The sequence below is a fragment of the Anolis sagrei genome, chromosome 7 (assembly GCF_037176765.1).
Source record: "Anolis sagrei isolate rAnoSag1 chromosome 7, rAnoSag1.mat, whole genome shotgun sequence".
Taxonomy (NCBI): Eukaryota; Metazoa; Chordata; class Lepidosauria; order Squamata; family Dactyloidae; genus Anolis; species Anolis sagrei.
In genome coordinates, this window is record NC_090027.1 from 33,060,139 (window position 1) to 33,082,583 (window position 22,445).

General features: G+C 38.9%; 1 protein-coding gene across 2 annotated transcripts in view; it reads right to left on the reverse strand.

Moving 5' to 3' along the window:
- NFRKB (nuclear factor related to kappaB binding protein) overlaps positions 1–22,445 on the reverse strand; it is a 48,050-nt gene that overhangs the window by 14,736 nt on the left and 10,869 nt on the right. The window contains exons 9-21 of one of the 2 annotated variants that reach the window (XM_060787619.2): positions 22,167–22,251; positions 21,855–22,059; positions 19,234–19,342; positions 10,113–10,239; positions 9,555–9,620; positions 8,141–8,220; positions 7,211–7,254; positions 6,832–6,892; positions 5,256–5,430; positions 3,293–3,399; positions 2,741–2,864; positions 1,372–1,451; positions 831–1,060 (exon numbers count right to left, since the gene is read on the reverse strand). In XM_060787619.2, coding sequence (XP_060643602.2) covers positions 831–1,060; positions 1,372–1,451; positions 2,741–2,864; positions 3,293–3,399; positions 5,256–5,430; positions 6,832–6,892; positions 7,211–7,254; positions 8,141–8,220; positions 9,555–9,620; positions 10,113–10,239; positions 19,234–19,342; positions 21,855–22,059; positions 22,167–22,251 — 1,493 coding nt within the window. The remainder of the gene's footprint in view (positions 1–830; positions 1,061–1,371; positions 1,452–2,740; positions 2,865–3,292; positions 3,400–5,255; positions 5,431–6,831; positions 6,893–7,210; positions 7,255–8,140; positions 8,221–9,554; positions 9,621–10,112; positions 10,240–19,233; positions 19,343–21,854; positions 22,060–22,166; positions 22,252–22,445) is intronic. The other variant, XM_060787620.2, reaches the window with a different exon arrangement.

Below are 22,445 nucleotides of genomic sequence, written 5' to 3' on the forward strand. Positions count from 1 at the left end.
TTGACCATTTCCGCTACCTTGGCAGCCACCTCTCCACCAAAGTCAACATCGACACCGAAATACAACACCGCCTGAGCTCTGCGAGTGCAGCATTTTTCCGAATGAAACAGAGAGTGCTTGAGGACCGCAACATCTGTAGGGATACCAAGGTGCTCGTTTATAAAGCTATTGTCCTCCCAACCCTGCTATATGCCTGAGAGATGTGGACTATCAACAGACGTTACATGCAACTCCTGGAACGATTCCATCAGCGTTGCCTCAAAAAATCCTGCAAATCTCTTGGGAAGACAAGCGGACAAATGTCAGCGTGCTGGAAGAAGCAAAGACCACCAGCACTGAAGTGATGGTCCTCTGCCATGAACTCTGCTGGACCATCCACATTGTCCGGATGCCCGACCACCATCTCACAAAACAGTTGCTCTACTCCGAACTCAAGAACGGAAAACGGAATGTTGGAGGAAAGGAAAAGAGATTCAAAGATGGGCTCAAAGCCAACCTTAAAAACTCTGGCATAGACACTGAAAACTGGGAAGCTGTAGAATGTGAAGAGGCATGAATGGAGGGTGAAAGTGAGAAATGTGCCAAGAGGAAGGCGCATTAAGCCAACCCCGATCGAGACTGCCTTCCACCTGGAAACCAATGCCCTCACTGTGGGAGAAGATTCAGGGCAAGAATAGGGCTACCTATGGACCCACTGCCAGGACACTGATCTTCGAAGACTATCCTACTCGGACAACGAGGGATCGCCTAAGTAAGTAAGCAACAAGGAATCCCTCCAAATCAATTCCAGGGACTGCTTCTCCCACTACTATCCAAGATCCAAGGGTTACCTTTGATTGGGTTTAGCTTGTTCTGATGTAACACTTGGCAAATTCTTGCTAACCACAGAAACTGCTGGCGTTGTTGGTGGTGAAATGGGCATTGCTGGTACCAGAGGGGCTGTGGGGGTCACTGGAGTCACAGGCGTGGCAGGCATGCTGGAGTCACTGAGGCTCAGCTGGCTTGGCTCGGAGGCGGCGCTCGGAGCCACTTTCCCTGAGCTCTCCTTGCTGCTGGATTTCTGCAATGAAACAACAAGAAGTATCCTTAAGCCACCAAGTCTATAAATAAGTAAGTAAGTAAAGTGTTTTATCATCACTTAAACTCGCCAATAAACAAAGATTAAAAATACTTTCAACAGAATGAGTCGGTTTGAAGTACAAGTGGACTGGGCTTTGATGGTGCCTTCCTTTATGGCACAAGGGGTTGGATTGGATGGCCTTTGGGGGTCTCTTCCAACTCTAGGATTCTATGAATGGTATATGCTTTGTATGCAAATGTTCGTAAATCCAGTCCTTGCCATTGCAACACAGATTTCCATCGGGAACTTACTATTTTAGCAGGAGGCTTGGGCTTCTGCTGAAGAGCTTTCTTGGCCTTTGCTGCCGCAGCTTGAGCTTGATGGATCCGCTCTGCAAGGAAAAGGAAGCAGAATTCTCATACAGATGCTAATAAAAAAGGCTGCACAGATCAATAGTCTAGCAGCCCAGAATGTGTTAACACATCTTTTCAAAACGTCACATTCAGCTTAGCCTTATTTACATGCTACTTCGTTGTACAAGCAAAAGGCTTTATTTTTGCACAATCTGAGTACCCTTGACTGCTATATATGGGGAGATATTGGATCTCTTGTTTACATTTTAAGTAAGATTCTACAAATCCATCTTTCCCTAAATTATTATTATTGCTATTATTATTACCCTAATGTTACTGTAAAATCGGTAGTTTAATATCCTCTACAGAGTTTAGCCTTATTTACACGCTACTTAATGTTACATGCAAAAGGCTTCATTCTTGCACAGAGTACCCTTGAATGTTCTAGTGGGAGATATGGGATCTCTTCTCTACATTTTAAGTAAGACTCTACAAATCTATCATATCCTACATTATTATTATTACTATTATTACTATTGTTATTACTCTAATGTTACTGCAAATAGTCTAATATTGTTGCAACCCAGAGCAGGAAACTGGACCCTCAGACAACCATCCACCACACTTGACTTCAGGAAAACAATCCTTTTTATTGAGGAAAGATGAATACAAAATAGAGGAAAAATGCAAAGGTAAAAAGTCACAGTAAAAATCAGCAACAAGAAATGTCCATAAACAAGATCATTAAAACCCACAGCAAAACTGCTAAATCCTGGAACCTGTTAGCAATCTACTAATCATACTTGGAACAACTAGAAAACCTCCGAGGAACAAGGCCACTTGAATCAGGAGACCTGCAAAAGCTTGCACATGAATCTGAAACGATGCCTGGTCTGAAGCTGCATTCAGGCCAGGCATACTTAAGGCCGAGAAATCTGTTGTGAGACACGCCTGACGTTTTTGTTTGCATTTCTCTCAATCTGGCTGACCTATGTAAACTTTGTGTTTCTCCCCGGCTCTGCCAAATCTGCCCCCGCCTATCCTCATTAGGCAGACCAGGTGTCAGATGCTCTGGAGAACTAAGGCTGGGAGGAAAAGGGAGCGAAACTTCTCCGCTCAGCTCGGAATGCATGTTCTCATGGGAATTTTGACTTTCACTTTCCAAGGCTGTAGGATTTTCACTACTCAAACCATCATCATCTAAACTGGCCTCAGAATTCACACTGACATCTACATTGGCATCAGGGAATACAATAAGAGAATAAGGTTCAGGTTCAGGTTCAGATACAGGCTGAACACCAACAAATATCCTCTACAGAGCACCTACCAAATTCTTCCTCGCTCCTGTCTCGATGAAGATATATCCACAGTTTACGCCCAGTATCATATTTTACACAGGGATCCTTTTCATAATGCAGTCTATCTAGTGCCCCACTCACCACAGTGTTAACCTGGAAAGAGGAATAACAAGGAAAATGGATCCAATTGGGAGTCAACATAGCAAGTGTGCAGATAGGAAAGGGAGAAAAGGGTATGACACATGAAAAGGAACCTTGTCCCTAAATTATCTCAATCTGCAATGGCAAAAGACATAGAGAACACCCATGAATCTGTCTACATATAATGACAGATCTCTCCGTATCAAGACTTATGTCTTCCATGGACATCATATATCTAACACTAAAATGACACTAACTCTGTGCTGTACTGCATTGCAATTCTACATCCCAGCCCAACTGTACAACTCTGCAAACTTGTCCATAGCTGTGAAAGGAAGGGCTCTAAAATCCACCATGAAATCTTCCCACATTTAGTGGGAAGTATTTTTCCTCAAAAGGAATTCTTGTGAAAGAACAAGTAATGGCTGCCTGGCAGTTACCTGAGCACTCGTGACATCAGGAGCAAGGAACTGGGAGTCTTTAAGCAGCTCGCAAATTTCGGCACGAGTCCCTTCTCCGTTTGGAAGGCGGGCGGCAGCATCCCGGACTGAGACAGCAAAAAATATTAAACCATAGTTAAAGCTGAAACAGAAAGAGTCGCTCTCAAACTATTCATGTCCTAATAACCTCTGGCCTGTAAACCTCAACTCTGAGTTGTGCTGTCATTCCAACATTACCTTTGATAGCAATCAAAGCCGAGTGGGCTTATTAACAAAAGACCCTCCTCATAAATGTACAGCAGAGTAACTTATCAGCAGCAGTGTGACCCAGCACCAGTAGCCCAAAGTGACAAAAAGAACAAAAACACACCGACCAATATTATCTCTTCCACAGGAGGTTTTTCTTTGTAGTAAGATAATGTAGTTGCATTATTTACAATATCAAGGTTTCCACAACACAAATGAAGTCCTTTATACTTCCTTCTTTGCTTCCATGCTGAGCTTCTTCCTCGTGCAGATAAACAGCTTCACTCTCACAGAGCCTCTTCTCACACCAAAATTACACAGTAGCTTTACACACAGCAACCTTTTCACTGGAGCTTCACACACAATGGCCTTCAACCTGAGACTTCTCTCACAGAAGGTTCTCCCACCAGGCCTTCCCATACTGAGGCCTATCTCCCACTGAGCCCTTTCTCCCACTGAGGCCTCTCACAGACTGAGTGCTACTAAGCTATAGGTACACCTGCTTATATTGAACTACAGCTTTTGCTGAGTCATTGTATCCATTTAACACTTCAGTGCTTGTCTCACATTTTTGTTATTAAAAATACCTAGATAAACAGTTTTGCTCTCACAGAGCTTCCTCTCACAACAAACTTATACTTAAACTTCACACAGTAGCCCTTTTACATACAGCAGCCTTTATACTGGAGCTTTACACACTAGGCCTTCAACCTGGAGCTTCTCTCATCGAAGCTTCTCACACCAGGTCTTCTCACACACACAGAGGCTTCTCTCACACTCCTCAGGACGACACTAGCTTTGGCCCACTAACTCTAACAGGCTTCAGCCTACTAACTCTTTTAGTACCTGACTCACATTTTTGTAATCAAAAATACATAATTCATTTTTAATACTTCTGACAACCATCTTCTCCCAAATAAGGACTTTTTCCCACATCAGGCAGCTATGGTTAACTGGATGTTTTCAGAGTTCAAAACATCTGCTGATTAGGGTCAACAGACACACTATACCCAAAACACCTGGACAACCCAAGTTGCCCAGGCCTGAAACCCAACCAACTTCAATCCTCTCCTCTCCAATTTCACAAAGAATAGAGAAGTACTGGGTTGTTGTGAGTTTTCCACACTGTAAGGCCATGTTCCAGAGGCATTTTCTCCTAACGTTTCACCTGCACCTATGGCAGGCATCCATAGTTTTCCAGGCTGCAAGGCCATGTTCCAGAGAATGCCTCTGGAACATGGCCTTACAGTCTAGAAAACTCACAACCCAGTGATTCCGGCCATGAAAGCCTTCAGCAATGCAACAAGGAAGTAGATGATGAGCAAGATCTTTGCCTGAGAAGTTGGAGAGCTAACGGCAAATCTGGTATTACTGGACTGCATTAACAAGTAGTCAAAGATAGCTGCACCTTTTCCATATCTTCCTATTCTGATCTTTAAAAAAAAACTTTTAATTGGCACCCCAGATTAAAAAAAGACATGGCAGTAGCTTGAAGATCTGTCTCCATGGAATCACTGCCATGTCTCCTTTAACAGGAGATATCAACAATTGAACTTTTGTTCAGATTCTGCACTTCAAAACCCAATTTTCCAAATGCCTCAGCGTAAACAAATCACATTCCATACAGCAGCATTGCTGACCATTCCCTTTCATCTTTGTGAAAATACGCATATGGCAGCAGTCCACCTCCCACTCACACGTGGGAACGCCAACTTACCAAGTGACAAGATGGTGACATACGCAGGCCTGTCTGATCGCAGCAAAGAGTGTTCTCGGGCTTTGTTCAGAGATGTCTCCTTGTCAAACACGCCCTTCACGGGACCCACTACTGACTCAAAGCCGTGCATGCGGAACGTGAATGCTTTATGGGGCTGGCTGTATCGGTAACGCTCCTGCACATGTGGGAAAGAAGGGCACCCAGGTAAGAAAGAGAACACACATTTCCAAATGAGCAGCAAACATTATAATTTTTATATTTGGTTTAATAATAAAGACTGAAATTAGGAAGAGTGATGGCTTATATTTCAACAATAGTACAACATGCAACAAGGTGTCTGTTAAAGAGTCACCACTCTTTGAAACAGTGACTAACAGCTCACTGGATATGTATAGAGGATTCCCAGGTTTGTTTGAGCCAAGGTTACCTTGATCAGACATAAATACAGGACCATGAGTAAAAAGGGGGATGTATCATGTAGGAAGGAAGGAATGTACGATTCCGAGCTTTCCTGACCCCCTAGGCTTAGTTATGGCTTAGTGCGCATGTGTCAAACTCAAGTCTCACAGACCTACTCTTTCCTGCTATATCATTTTATCTGGCCCATTATCTCCAGTCTGCATGGTGGATAATCAAGTGATGGGAGCTGTCACACAAAACAGATTATTATTATTATTTACTAGCTGTTCCCTGCCACGTGTTGCTGTGGCCTGGTCTGTGTATATGTGTTTTGTGTGTGCATATATGTGTGTATATATTTGTGTATATGTGTATATATGAGGTTTTGCACATGTGTTGTAATGTATTTTTTTAATTTTTGGCCTTAAGGCAGCATTTTTCAACCTGGGGGTTGGTACCCTGGGGGGGGGGGGGACGACATGAGGGGGTGTTAGAAGGGTCACGAAAGACAACCAGAAAACATAGTATTTTCTATTGGTCATGGGGGTTCTGTGTGGGAAGTTTGGACCAATTATATTGTTGGTGGGGTTTGATTGTGGGTGAACTATAAATCTCAGTAACTACATCTCCCAAATGTCAAGGTCCATTTCCCCCAAACTCTATTTGTGTGCATATTTGGGCATATGGAATATTTGTGCCAAGTTTGGTCCAGATTCATCATTGTTTGAGTCCACAGTGCTTTCTGGAGGTAGGTGAACTACAACTCCGAAACTCAAGATCAACGCTCGCCAAACCCTTCTAGTGTTTTCTGTTGGTCATAAGAGTTCAGGCGGCATTTTTTTTGTCTCTTAATGCTCTTAAAATGCATAAAATATGTAACAGCATTCTGTAGCATTAAGCCAGGCATGGGCCAACTACCAGCTGTTAGGAATTGTGGGAGTTGAAGTCCAAAAAACCTGAAGGGCCAAAGTTGGCCCGTGCCTGCATTAAGAGGTCAAATATTAGCTGTTCTGCAGTCATGCTCTACGTGCTGCCAATAGAAACTCAGTCTGCATTTAATGCTAGAATTGCCTCAATGGTTCCATGCTGTCCTGCTGTTGGCTAATTTCTAAGAGCACCCTCACAAACCTTTGTCGTTACCCAACATTATATAACACAGGATGCATGTGGTCTTCACCTGTTCCTGGAACACACGCTTCTCTTCCCCGGTGCTAGGCCGGACCACATAGTCAGTCCTTCTGAAACAAACAACAGTGTGAGGCTTGGGAGAATACAACCCAAAAAATAGGGCCTCCATTGTGTAATACAACAGTATTATGGGGGCACTGTTATGCAGAAATGCTCCTCGCCAAGTGAAAAATAAATTGACAAATAGGGACTCTGCATTAGGAAAACTATGACTCAAATAGACAAGTATGTTGGAAGTCAACGAGAAGAAAAGATGTTCCTAGTTTCTGCTGGAGATAAGAAACAGCAAAGCTTTGGGAAACAGTCAACAGTGTTCATTCCACAGTTTTGGTGATTTTGGCAGATTTCCGAACCAATTATATACTTACACTCGGGGAACAGGTATAGTAGCATCTGAGCTATCTTCGTTGTCCTGCAATGAGAAGTATAATATCAGGACAGTTGATGTGCCCAAACGAACATTAGGTATCTATAGGAAACACAGTGCACCATAGCCAGTGCGATATGGTAGGAGAAAATGCTTAGGGTGCTTCTGGAAAAAAAATTAAAAAGTCCATCTGGATTAGGAAAGGAGAGGGTCAAAGAGTATCAGTAAAAAAAAAACCCTATAAATTGGCTCTCATGTGTGGATTTATTGTTTACTGTTTTTATGCTTTTAAATGTTTTGAGATGTTTTTTACTTTTGTTAATGTACGTATTTTATATATGGCATCGAATTGTGCCGACTTGTTCGCACCCTGAGTCGCCTTCGAGCTGATATGGGCGGAGTAGAAATAGCGCAAATAAATAAATAAATAAATAAATAAATAAATAAATAAATGTAGACCATCCCTAAGGCAGGAGCTTCATGGATGCTCCGACAGTGCTAGATGCTTGGGAAGTGTTCAACTTGTGATTTTGTGATATGAAATCCAGCATATATATCTCGTTTGCTTCAACATACTGTGTTTTTCTGCCAGTAAAATAATAATAATAATAATAATAATAATAATAATAATAACAACAATACATCACACAGTGCTAGACACTTGGGAAGTGTTCAACTTGTGATTTAGTGATACAAAATCCAGCATATACATCTCATTTGCTGTGACATACTGTGTTTGTCTGTCAGTAAAATAATAATAATAATAACAATAATAATAAATTGTATTGCACAGTTCTGCCTGCTTTTGGAAGAAGGGGAAAGTGACCTTTCTATGCAGATGAAGTAAAAAAGGCTTGTGTTAAATAAATCAAAGAAAGACGTACAAGTGTTAATGCCCCTTTGCTTCTAAATACTGCCATATTTATCTCACCTTGAAGAAGACTTGGTCTTTTGTCTCCAACCACAGCTGGAAGAGTGCTGCCAGCTCCTTCTCATGGTCTTGGGAAGAACCTTGCCCATCAGATAGCAGAAAAGGCAACATGGATTACAGTGAACAACTATTATTATCTATCTTATAGTACAGGCATGGGCAAACTTTAGCCCTCCAGGTGTTTTGGACTTCAACTCCCACAATCCCTAACAGCCGGTAGGCTGTTAGGGATTGTGGGAGTTGGAGTCCAAAACACCTGGAGGGCTTAAGTTTGCCCATACCTGTTATAGTAGTACATAAGATCTGAATATACAGCCATTTAAGGCAGGCCTCTTCAACCTTTGGGCTTCCAACTCCCAGCAGCCCTCACCAGCTTCTCCAATGGTCAGGAATCCTGGGAGCTAAAGTCAGCTGGAGGGCCACAAGTTGAAGAGGTTTAGTCTAAGGAATGTTCATTAGACCCAAAATGGAAACCAATGATCTCTGGAACCTCAAATGGAATGAAGCATATTTAAATTTCTTGCCATGACTCGAAAAGAAAGGAAGAAATGCAGAGAGAGAGAGAGAGTGTGTGTACTTAACAACATAGTAGAAGACTGGGATGCTGGCCTTAAAAAGCAGTCTAATGCAAAATACAATGCTTAAAAATATTTATATGTAAAAAAAAATAGAAACATTACATTTTTAGATAAGATCAAAAGCAAGGCACATATAACAGTAATATGCAGCAAGAAAGCAACTATAGAGGCTGCCACTGGTAAAGGTTTCCCCTGACATTAAGTCTAGTCATGTCTGACTCAAGGGGGTGGTGCTCATCTCCATTTCTAAGCTGAAGAGCCGGCATTGTCCACAGACACCTCGAAGGTCATGTGGCTGGCATGATGCATGGAGAACCATTAACTTCCTGCCAGAGTGGGACCTATTGATTTATTCACATTTTCATGTTTTACAACTGCTAGATTGGCAGAAGCTGGGGCTGACAGCGGGAGCTCACCCCACTCCCCGGGTTTGAACAGCCAATCTTTTGATCAGCAAGTTCAGCAGCTTAGTGGTTTAACACACTGCGCCACCAGCGGTACTCAAACCCTCAAACAACATATTTATAATATCATAATATAATGCACTATAATACTACTAATAATAATATATTATAATTATATATTTATATTACTAATAATATTACAATATAATTGGTATAGTACAATATAGCAATATTTAAAACTGATATTGTACTATGCTAATAATATAATATATTGTATGTATGTAGGTCTTGTAAGCCGCTCTTGAGACCCCTGTGGGGTGAGAAGGGTGGCATATAAAGGTCGTAAATAAATAAATACATAAATAAATATTTGGCAGCTAAATGGCTCAAGCGGTCAGCTGACATGTATTAACATAAGGCAGGAAAAATTACCTATCAGTTTCCACTGCTGAGTTTTTTCCTTAAATTCCACAAACGGAGAAGATGTGGAAGGAGCATCTGCAACCAAAACAGGGAAAAAAAGTTCAGATACAACTGTAGCCATTTTAACTCAGGACTATAGGATTATGCGAAAATTCAACATATTTATAGTATGGGGCCAGTTCTTGGGGAAAAAAACCCTAGAGATGACACATTTTTTGTGTAACACTAAACTGGGGAAAGCCTTACAATAACAAAAACAGTATTACATTTGTAGAAGGACACTGAGCCATTGAGATGATCAGTCCACACTGGCATGGCTGCATAAAACACATAACTTTAGGGCTAATTTCACCTTCTGGGTCTCTGAACCGAGCATCTGAGAGACAGAATCAGTGGTTTGACACTGCTTTAAGTCTAATGCCAGCACTTGAGACACACGAGATGCCTGCAACGCTCCAAGAAGTGCAACGGCAAGCTCTGCAATCTAACACTAACTTGTTTGAATTTGCAGCAAATACTTAAGGCAGCAATTCTGGTTTTTCTATGGATTGAAGCAATAGGACCTACCTGCACTGTCACCTGTGAGATATTGCAGGGCCGGCAGAACAAGTTCGGACCAGTTTGGGGCAAAGGAGAACCAGCTGTTCAGTGTGCTCGCAGGAGAGGACTGCCAGTCCATAACTTTATCCTCAAGCTGGGCAAAAGAAGGCGACAATCTGAATTAGTATCGCTTGTAATAATAATAATAATCATCATAATAATAATATTTATTTATTACCTCGCCACCATCTCCCCAATGGGGACTCGGAGTGGCTTACATGAGGCCAAGCTCAAATAACAATTACAATAAAAAAACCCAAAAACACAAACCAAAAACGTAAACAATAAACAATAACATCATAGTTACATAAAACATATAAATACATAACAATATAAAAAAATAAAAAATATGCACAGGCACAATAATAATGGGCATGCTACATGTAGTGATTAAAAGGGCAAACAGATTAAAACTAATTAAAAACTAATTAAAAACTCGGGCGAGATAGACTTCCGGTGGGTGATGGCGACGGGCAAGCCTCGTTGAGAGGTAGCTCCGACGGGGGACCAGCGTAGAGGCGCCTAAGGGTGAGCTTATAGCTCCCCCACCCTTGCCGGATTGAAGGCAAGGGTGCAGCGAACCTGCAGAGGCTTGTAGAACCCCAAGAACCCCTTTCCCTCAAGGAGGGGGGTCGAAGGGGGTCCGAGCCGGCGGGAAGCAAGCGCCCCGCTGGGATCGGGCGAAAGCCCGTTTCAACCGCAGCCAGCCCGCACAAAATTATAAGAAGAAGGAAAGAAGAAATCTCGAAAGAGAACTATAAGAAAATCTCATCATCAGGTAATTAGAGACAAAGAAATAAAGCGGAAAGAGTGGAGAATTAAAGGAAGAGAGGAGTAAAGAAAAGGGAAGAGATACAGAGAATTGGAAAGAGTGGCTGTGAACAAATTGAACTCTGATTTCAATCCGGAAAGAAGGAGGTAAAGGATAATAGGGATGATCAGGAGATAAAATATTAAACAAATTAAACAAATAGTGTATTATTAAATATATAGTGGAGTTATATAAAGTAAGCTGCCGTTCTTGAGGAGAGATCGAGAGTAGATAAAAAATTGAAAGCCCAGAACCCTACTGAGAGTAAGCCTCCCCTTCCCCAACCCCCCTTCTATTGAGGAAAGAAAAGAAAGAAAGAAAGACTATACGACCTTGGCGCCATATTGTTATGGCTAGAGATCCCTCTTCTTCATAAACAAAATTGGAAAGACAACGTGGGAAGCGACGAAGAGGGGAAGGGGAAGTGACGTGAAGGAAGAGGAGGAGCAAAGAAGAAGAAGGGCGGAAGAGAAGCTGGAAGAAGGGCGGAAGTAAGAGAAACCATAGAGAAAAACCGCTACGGAGCGGCAAGAACGGTATACTTCTCTTTTTGAGAAGAAAGACGTAAACAGGGAAGACAAGCAGACGGTGGAGGAGAAAGCCAGGACGAGAAGAAGACGAGCGAGGAAGAGAAGCAGACGAGTGACCAGATCCAGGAGGAGAAGCAGACAATAAGCCAGGAAGAGAAGCAGACGAGGGACCAGATCCGGGACGAGAAGCAGACGATAAGCCAGGAAGAGAAGTAGACGATTACAGCGAGGGAGAAAGGGAAAGAAGCAGCGTGATAGTCAAGACAGAGAAATTTAAAGAAGATTGAAAGGTTGGAGATTAAGTTGGGGAAGATAAGTGATTGATTTAAACAGGGGAAAATAGACCTTAGATAATTGATCAAGAGAAGTAAACAAGAATTTATATTAAATTGAATGAATGTTGAAGGCTAAAGTATATTAATTGATTTAATTAAATTGAATTACTACTAGATTGAAGTATTTATTACTAAATATTTGATTAACTTGACTACAAATTAAATCAATTGAATATTGAATAAAATTAAACAGAAAAAAAGGGAAAAATATAGGTTAAACAAATACAAAATAACAAATAAATAAAATAAATTTAAAATTAAATATTTAGAATTAATTAAGGAAACTTTAATAAAGTATTAGAAAGTGTCATTGTGAGTAACAAAAAGTAGATGTCATCAAAAGAGAAACAAGAGAAGGAGAAGTTTCAATTAAGAAGAGGATCACTTGATACCAGCCTCAACATTTTGAAAGAAATTAAAAAACTGTCTGAAAAACAAGATTCACTAAAAAAAGAGATGGCGGATAAACAAGAGGAGTTCTTCAATAAACAAGAAAAGAATTATAAAAATATGACGGAAGAGTTTCAAGGTATGAAAAAGAAAATGGAAGAGGAATTTGGGCAAATAAAAAAAGATATAACCCAGTTGCATGGAGAAGTAAAGGAATTGAAAATTAGTAAGGAAAAGATGGAAGAAACACAATCCCATATTTTGAAGAGAATTAAAGGTATAGACAGACAAAAGGAAAAAATAGAAATAGAGCAAGAAAAATTACTTCAGAAACAAATGGACTACTACTTAAGATTCAGAAATATTCAAGAAGAGAAACAGGAGGATATTGAGCAATTGATGACCAATTTGATCGCAAAATGTCTAGAATGTGAAGAAGATGAACTGGAGATGGAGTTAGACCAAGTGTATCGAGTATCTTCATTTTATTCAAGGAAAAACAAGACACCACGAGATGTGATAGTCCAATTCACACGCAAAAAAACTAGAGATGATGTGTTATATAGAAGTAACAAAAACTCAATTTATTATAAAGAGACCAAGATTGCAGTTTTGAAAGAATATCCACAAGCGACACTGAGCAGAAGAAGAAAATACTACTTCCTTACAGATGAACTTAAGAAAAGATCCATTAGATTCCGATGGGAAAGAATTGAAGGTATTATGGTAACATATAAAGAAGAAAGATATTGGTTGACTACGGAGCAGAAAGCCAAGGCCTTTTATGAGAATCTAATGAAGGAATCAGGAGAGGAAAAATCTGGAGAAAGAAAGGGAGACAAAAAGGCATTGACACCGGGAAACGGAAATGGCAACAGCAAAGAGAAGAAAAAACCAAGAATTGAGACCCCAGAAGAGTATAGACGATTCAGTAAAAGTCAAGGGAGTAGTGTACTAATGTCAGAAGACTTAGGAGAGGGAGCTTACGGACCGGATGTGACTGCGCAAGGTTTTTCGGAATTGAATCTTGGCGATGTAGGACCAGATACAGATCTACTTGGATAAATGGCGGAAAGACAAATTAAATGTTTTTCGAATAACATCAATGGTCTGAACTCACCCCAGAAACGGAAAAAATATTTGGGAAACTACAGAAGGCAAATTTTGACATCATACTATTACAAGAAACGCATATCTGCCACAAGCATGTGGCACACTTGGAAAATAAAAGACTAGGCAAGACATTTTATTCATCATATGAAAAGAAGAAAAGAGGAGTAGTCACATATATAAAGGACAATTTGGCACCGGAACTGATATTCAAGGACGTAGAAGGAAGATGTGTCGCTGTTAGAATTCTGATGGGCACTTTGAAAATTCTTATATGTAATATATATGCACCAAATGGCCCAAAGACTAAATTCATTCAATTTCTGTCTACAAAATTGAGAGAAACAGAATTTGATGAGCTCATATTGATAGGAGATTTTAATGGAGTGATGGATAAGAAAAAGGATAAGAATAAGTCAAAAGGGAACGGAGATAGTGGGGGGCTGTTACCGCAAAAATTCTTTGACCTTCAAAGAGAATTTGATTTGGAAGACACTTGGAGAGTCAGAAATGAAAAAAAAATGGACTATACTTTTTACTCATACCGTCATCAATCATGGTCTAGGATAGACCTTGCGTGGATTACAAAAAACCTATCGACTAAAGTTGTAGAAATGGAAATACTTCCTAGGGACATTTCAGATCATTGTCCATTGGAAATAAAAATAAATCAAAAAAATCATCAAAGAAAATGGAGATTAAATGAAAATCTGATTAAGACAGAGGAAGACAAAGTACACTATAACAAAATTATCAAGGACTATTTAGAAATTAATGATATTGAAGAGACAAAAGTACAAGTAACATGGGATGCGTTGAAAGCTGTGTTAAGAGGATGCCTTATACAACATGGAGCTAGGAAAAATAAAGAAAGGAATAGACAAATGAAGGAAGTGATGAACAAAATCGAACGTAAGGAGACTGAACTAAAAAAAAAACCGGACAGTAAAAAATTGAATAAAGAATTAGTAAGACTTAAACAGGAGAAATCTCGCTTGGAGACGGAGAAGCATGCAAGAGAGTTGAAATTTTTGAAACAACAAACGTTTGAGAATGCGAATAGATCTGGGAAATGGTTGGCAAGACAAGTTCGTAAGAAGAAACAGGCCACACAGATAATGAAAATAACTGATGGCGATAGAACATTTACGACGGACAAGGAAATTATGGAAGAATTTAAAAAATATTATAGTAAATTATATACCAGCGATGGAATAAAGAAAGAGGAAATTACTGAATATATAAGTCAACTGAAATTACAAAAAATTTCAGAAGAAGTACGGGAAAAGTTGAATAAAGAGATCACGGAAGAGGAGATAGATAAAGCAGTGAGTAAAATGGATCCGGATAAAGCCCCAGGCCCAGATGGATTCACAGCTGGATTTTATGAATAAATGAAGAGAACGGTTTTACCAATACTGAAAAGGGTTTTAAATGAGGCATTACTACATCAAAAAATCCCAGAATCTTGGAACCAAGCGGAAATAGTAATGATCCATAAGGAAGGTTCAACACCAGATGATATTAAAAATTATAGACCTATCTCCTTATTGAATGTAGACTATAAAATATTCACGAATATTTTGGCGACAAGATTAAAAGAATTTTTGACAGATTGGATAGGGGAGGATCAAACAGGGTTCCTCCCAGGAAGATATATGAAGGATAATGTACGGACAGTCTTGGACCTGATAGAATACTTCGAAGCGAACCACCAGAAGGAAGTTGCAATACTATCAATTGACGCAGAGAAAGCATTTGATAATCTAAATTGGGACTTCTTCAAGATCTTAATTCAAGAAATGGATATGGGGGCGAAATTTATAAATGCAATTAATGCCATTTATGAAGTACAAAGGGCGAAAATACGGATAAACGGCCAACAATCTGAGGAATTTGTAATCACGAAAGGAACAAGACAAGGATGTCCGTTATCCCCTTTGATTTTTATTATGGCCTTAGAACCGTTAATGAGGAAAATAAGAGAAGATACGAATATCAAAGGTGCAAAAGTAGGGAAATATGAATACAAGATTAAAGCCTTCGCGGACGATTTATTAGGAATTGTAGAAGACCCAACAAATAATTTGGAGAACTGGATAAAGAAATTGCATGAATTTGGAAGAGTGGCAGGCTTCAAAATTAACAAGGGGAAAACCAAAATCTTAACAAAAAATGTAAAGGTGGAACATCAGGAGAAAATAATAAAGGCTACAGGAATGGAGATTGTTAAAAAAATAAGGTATTTAGGAATTTGGATAACTGCAAAGAATGGACAACTGTTGAAAAACAATTACGAATTAGCTTGGAGCAAGATACAGAAAGACCTTAAAAATTGGAAAACACTGAAACTATCTCTTTTAGGAAGAATAGCATTAATTAAAATGAATATATTACCAAAGTTATTGTTTTTATTTCAAAATATACCAGTAATCAGAAATCAAGTAATTTTTAAGAATTGGAATAAAGAATTGTTGAAATTTGTGTGGAATGGAAAAAGGCCTAGAATTAAATACTTAAACTTAATTGATAAAAAAACAAGAGGTGGACTAGGGTTCCCAGATCTAAAAGCATACCATGATGCATGTGCTCTCCTATGGATAAGGGATTGGATGTTGTTAGAAAATGAAAAAGGTTTGAATTTAGAAGGACATGATTTACGAGTAGGATGGCATGCCTACACGTGGTATGACAGAGAAAAAAAAGAAAAAATTTTTGGAAATCACTTCGTAAGGGCATCCTTGATAAGAGTATGGACAAAATATAAGAGTTATTTTTATAATAAAACACCCCTATGGGTGTCTCCAATGGAGGCACATCAAAGAAGATTGTTGGGATGGAGAGCGTGGTTAACATATAAAGACATTTTGATAGAGAAGACAGCGGAGATTAAATCTTATCAACATTTAAAAGAAAAAAACTTTAACTTGACATGGCTGCACTATTTACAGATGAAAGAATATATTAAGCAAGACAATAAGATAGGCTTTACTTGGGAAGAATCAATTTGGGATAAAATTTTGAACTTAAAGAAAAAAGTAATTGCAGTTATCTATAACACACTCTTAAACTGGCTAACGGAATGTGAACAAGTTAAATCTTGTATGATAAAATGGGCGGAAAATATAAGAAGGCCTATACAATTTAAAGAATGGGAACAGATGTGGAACAAGAAGTTGAAATATGTGTACGCAACAGATCTAAGAGAAAATTGGATAAAAATGTTCCACAGATGGTATACCACTCCAAAGAAACTATCTTTAATGAATAAAAACTCTTCTGATAAGTGCTGGAAAGGTTGCCAACAGACCGGTACTTTTTACCATATGTGGTGGACATGTAAAGAAATAGGGAAGTATTGGTCTATGGTACATGAAGAATTACAAAAAATTTTGAAAAGAGTTTTTAAGAAGAAACCAGAATATTACCTGTTGGGCTTTACAGATCTGGATTTACAATTACAGGAAAATGAGGATAGACTTTTTACCTACATTACGACGGCAGCCAGAATTACTCTAGCAAAAATTTGGAAACAGAATAGTATCCCTACTAAGGAAGAATGGCTTGGAAAAATCAGAGAAATAAGGGAGATGGATGAACTAACCTTTTGGTTAAAAAAAAACACTGGAAATCCGATAAAGAGAACAGATTGGACACTTTATGATAATTACGAGAAAGAAGAAAGTAATTAAGAGACCTATCTTAAAACAATGGGAATAATTTTATTTTGGAGATACAACACCTGATGAGAAGATGGAAGTCAAACCTTTTTATTTTTATTATTATATTTTTTATATTTTTTATATTTTTATACCTTTTTTTTTCTCTTCTCCTCTTTTTTATTATTATTATTGTCTCTATATTGTGTCTTTCTTTCATACTGTTCTATCTTCTTTTGAATGTTTCCCCTCTTTCGTTGTATTTAATAGATAATTCAATAAAAACTTATTATAAAAAAAAAAACTCGGGCGAGATAAAAGAGAGAAGCAGGTAATTTACGAAAAAGGGCTCATTTTAGCGGGAGTTGTGGAATCAAGCTTTCCCATGTAAAAGCTGCCACTTGCCATAGGTAAAGTAAATGTTTCCCCATGGCATTAAGTCTAGTCCTGTCCGACTCTGGAGGCTGGTGCTCATCTCCATTTCTAAGCCGAAGAGCCGGCATTGTCCGTAGACACCTCCAAGGTCATGTGGCCAGTATGGCTGGATGGAGCACCATTACATTCCCGCCGGAGCGGTACCTAATGATCAAATCACAGTTGGATGATTTCGAACTGCTAGCTTGGTAGAAGCTAGGGCTAACAGCAGGAGCTCACCCCTTTCCCTGGATTTGAACCACCGACCTTTTGGTCAGCAAGTTCAGCAGCTCAGCAGTTTAACTCGCTTGCCACAAACAAACAAACAAACAAATAAATAAAAGCTTTGCAGCCACTCTACTGGGGATTTAAATGTCTTTATAGCTGGCTCAATTGCTTCTCACAGAGACACAGGAATTGTTACTTCTAACAGTTTCTTTTTTTTAAAAAAAATGTTTTTATTAAATTTTCAAGAAGATGCTACTTCAAACCTACACCGCATATCTCCCCCCCCTTTTAAGAAAATAGAAAAATTTAAAAAACTAATAAAAGATATTAAAAACACAATTGACTTCTCTCCTGCCCTAAAGTCAAAGCATCTATCAAAATAGTATGTTGTACTTCTGTTCTAATTGCTTTCACATACAAATTAAACATATGGTATATACTCAAGTATAAGCCAAGTTTTTCAGCCCCTTTTTTAGGCTGAAAAAGCCCCCCCCCCCCAGCTTATACTTTAAACAAGGCTATTTATTAATTTACTCCCTATTTATTATTATCATTAATATATTTACATTATTTTACTCTATTACTATTAAATGTATTATTTTACTCTATTATTATTATTATTATTATTATTGACACAAAAGCACAGTATGTCACAGCAAACAAGATCTTTATGCTGGATTTCGTATCACAAAATCACAAGTCGAACACTTCCCAAGCATCTAGGACTGTGTGATGTATTTTCGAATACAAGTAAGGTGGCTTTTTGCAGTTATTATTATTATTATTATTTGAAACACAACAAGATGAGTCCACAGCAGACACTCTGCTGGCTGTTGTATTGGATTACACATCGGACACTTCCCAAGTGTCTAGGACTGTGTGATGTATCGGTGAATGATGCGTGCAGATCTCAGTAAGGTGGCCTTCTGCAGCTGGTAATTTTGTCAGTGCTGATTGTGTTTAAGTGCAGGCCAAGGTCTTTAGGCACTGCTCCCAGTGTGCCGATCACCACTGGGACCATCTTGACTGGCTTGTGCCAGAGTATTATTATTATTATTTGAAACACAACAAGATGAGTCCACAGCAGACACTCTGCTGGCTGTTGAATTGGATTATTATTATTTATATTTATTATTATTATTATTATTATTATATTTATTATTTTACTCTCTTTATTATTATTGGAAGGATACATAAGCACATTTACAATGAAGGTTAGAATAATAGTTTCATCCAAGTTGGGCAGTCTTATCCTAAATTACAGTTTTATGTAAATATTCAAAAACATTTAACCTAGAGATGCCTCAATTAATGTAATTTTATTGATATCTATTTTTATTTTGAAATGTTCCAGTTACTGCTGCATTTCCCACCCGCACAAATAATCTTAAATACCCACAGTTTTAACATTTCAAATGTAATTTAATGTTTGTATTTTTAAATTTCGTATGTCTTATCTCAATATTCTCTCCACAATCCTTCCTTTTGATCAGTTTCAATTCTAACGGCTTGTAGGAGTCTTCACAATGGTAATCATAATAAAATTCTAAGCAATGCAACTTTTAACCCTGAGAAAAGCACAGAGAAGATGCACAAAAATCAAACTCTTACCACTGAGAGACTAGAAGGCCCTTCTATAAGCAGAATCTCCAGAAGAAGAGAGAAAAAACTGGAGGAAATTTCATTTATTCCAAGGCAGGGCTTGATATCTTCAAGAGGCCTTTGACAGAAGAAAGATAATGATTTAGTTTAATCAGAAAACCCAGCTCCCTTGAAATACATAGTACTGTCCTCTCCTTTCATATGTAAAGAAGCTTCCAATAGATTTTTTAAAAAAAGGAATCTGACCCAAAAAGAACCCTATTTCCCGATTACAGACAACCAATTTTCTCACACCAGAAGCGACTTGCAGTTTCCCAAGTCGCTCCTGACACGGAAAAAAAAAACCATTGTAAATTTGGAAGGAGAGGGTGTGAAAGGCGAGAGGTTTCTTAAACAACACACGAACAGAACGTGCCTTTCCCATAACCACAAAGTATTAGCTATGAGGGCTTAGCATATTTTAGGAATTTGCATTTCCTTGCCAGCAGTACATGTATTTTCAGTCACACTTCCTACTGTTCTTTGTCGGTGGTGTGCTTTGCTTTTCCTTTTATACATTATATCATCGCATTGTCGTATGTCATCCATTTTGAATGCAATATTCCTGCTTCTTGGCAGAAAGGGGTTGGACTGGATGGCCCATGAGGTCTCTTCCAACTCTATGATTCTATTATTCTATTATGCCTAATCACTCTGCATCACTGAATATACAGATACACTCAGGCCACATCATGCCTCACAATGAAACATTGCTTCTATCAGGGAAAAAAGTGTTTTTATACTAAACTTATTAGATTTAATTTGCATTTAGCTACAGAAATCCTGGTGGCATAGTGGTTAAAGCGTTGAGCTGCTGAACTTGCTGACCGAAAGATCGCAGGTTCAAATCCAAGGAGTGAGGTGAGCTCCTGCTGTTAGCCCCAGCTTCTGCCAACCTAAAAGTTTAAAAACATGCAAATTTTGGGGTCTGGAGAACAAGCCCTATGATGAGCGACTTAAAGAGCTGGCCATGTTTAGCCTGAAGAAGAGAAGGCTGAGAGGAGACATGATAGCCATGTATAAATATGTGAGGGGAAATCATAGAGAGGAGGGGAAAAGCTTGTTTTCTGCTGCCCTGGAGACTAGGACGCAATGGAACAATGGCTTCAAACTACAAGAAAGGAGATTCCATCTGAACATTAGGAAGAACTTCCTGACTGTGAGAGCCGTTCAGCAGTGGAACTCTCTGCCCTGGAGTGTGGTGGAGGCTCCTTCTATAGAAGCTTTTAAACAGAAGGTGGATGGCCATCTGTCTGGGGTAGTTTGAATGCAATTTTCCTGCTTTTTGGCAGGGGGTTGGACTGGATGGCCCATGAGGTCTCTTCCAACTCTTTGATTCTATGATTCTAAATGTGAGTAGATCAATAGGTACCGCTCCGACAGGAAGGTAACAGCGCTCCAGGCAGTCATGCTGGCCACATGGCCTGGGAGGTGTCTACGGACAATGCCTGCTCTTCAGCTTAGAAATGGAGATGAGCACCAACCCTCAGAGTTGGATACGACTGAACTTAATGTCAGGGTCAAACCTGTACCAATAATAATAATAATAATAATAATAATAATAATAATAACAACAACAACAACACTGTTCAACGGAGAAAAAGTTGCGGGCCTGAAAATAGTTGTTCTTTTGTGATTTTGGGGTGCTGAAAACGAAAATGACATTTAAAAATGTATATTACACTCTGGAAGATTCTAGAATATTCTAGAAAGTTTGATGACGCAGTATTAGTGCCGCGTGCAAAAGCCAGAAAGCCCTATATAAGGCCAGACTTTTGAACGGTGAGGGTCAGTCAGTTGAAGACTGAGACAGTATCATTAAACATCATTTTACATTGTTCTTTTTACTGTAGTTATGCCTCGCACATGTGTAAATAAAGCACTATGGAAAAAAGATATCAAGGCAAATGGACTCCATCAATGCTGTCAGACTACTGCTGGAGCATTGTAAGAGACCATCCTTTCCTTGAATACAAAAGAAAAGTCAAGAGAAGCAAACAGGATAAAAATAAAAGTCACGATTAAAGCGACATTTAAACTTTCAAACTTTTCAACTGCATTAGGCCTACTAATATAGTTTCTTGGGGCACAAACATAAACAATAGACTAATTAAATAAATATTTCTCATGTATAAACTATTGGCAATATAATTTGACTAAAATTTAGTAAATATTCACGGTTTATATACATGCAGTAAGGTTAGGCGCATTATCATAATATTAACGAATTACCTATTGTGGAGAAAATTGAAATAGCTGTTGCATAAAAACCAGAGCCAATTAACACATTTAATTATTATATTTGAATTCAGCATGTTAAATTTATTAAGAAACGGCACATTTTGTTTCCGAAACTGAGAAAAACTGAAAATTTGTAGAACAGTGTAATAAAACTTTATTTATACCCCGCCACCATCTCCTCAAGAGGACTCGGAGCGGCTTACATGAGGCCAAGCCCGACAACACTTAAACAAAACAAAAAACAATAATCAAAAACAATACAATTAATATAACTCACATATAAACAAATTACCTACAATTATCGTCTTACTATTCATAGGCCAAATCCATTGTTTTGAGAAGCAACTTACTCTTCCTTCACTGACTGAAGAGACGGCGAATCCCAGATGGGAGGAATCGGGGATGGATCCCGAGACATCGAGGGCATTCCTCCGTCGGGGTTTCCTAAGGACTCTGAGAAGTCTTCCGCCTCCGATTTAATCACTTTTAGCTTTTTCTTCTTTTTCTCCTCCTTTTCCTTCACTTTCTTTTTGAGCACCGCAAGGTCAAACAAGGCTTTTGGTAATAAAAAAGGTAAGAATTACTGTGTGACATTACGCAGTTGTAAGATACCAAAGAATAGATACAAAAAGGGTTTACGGAATCATATTCTAACAACTAACCTGCCAGGGATCCCTTTCTGCCTACATTCACGCGTGCCATGATATCATTCAGAGTCAGCTCCCCAGTTATTAAATCAGGATGGTTCTGTATAGACGATAGAAGCACTCAATGAGGAGAAAAGCAAAAAAAGAGCAACCGCCAAGAAGTGAAGTTTCACATTTAAATATTTCTCCTCTGCACTAACTATAATTTAGGCATGGGCAAACTTTGGCCCTCCAGGTGTTTTGGACTTCAACTCCCACAATTCCTAACAGCCGGTAGGCTGTTAGGAATTGTGG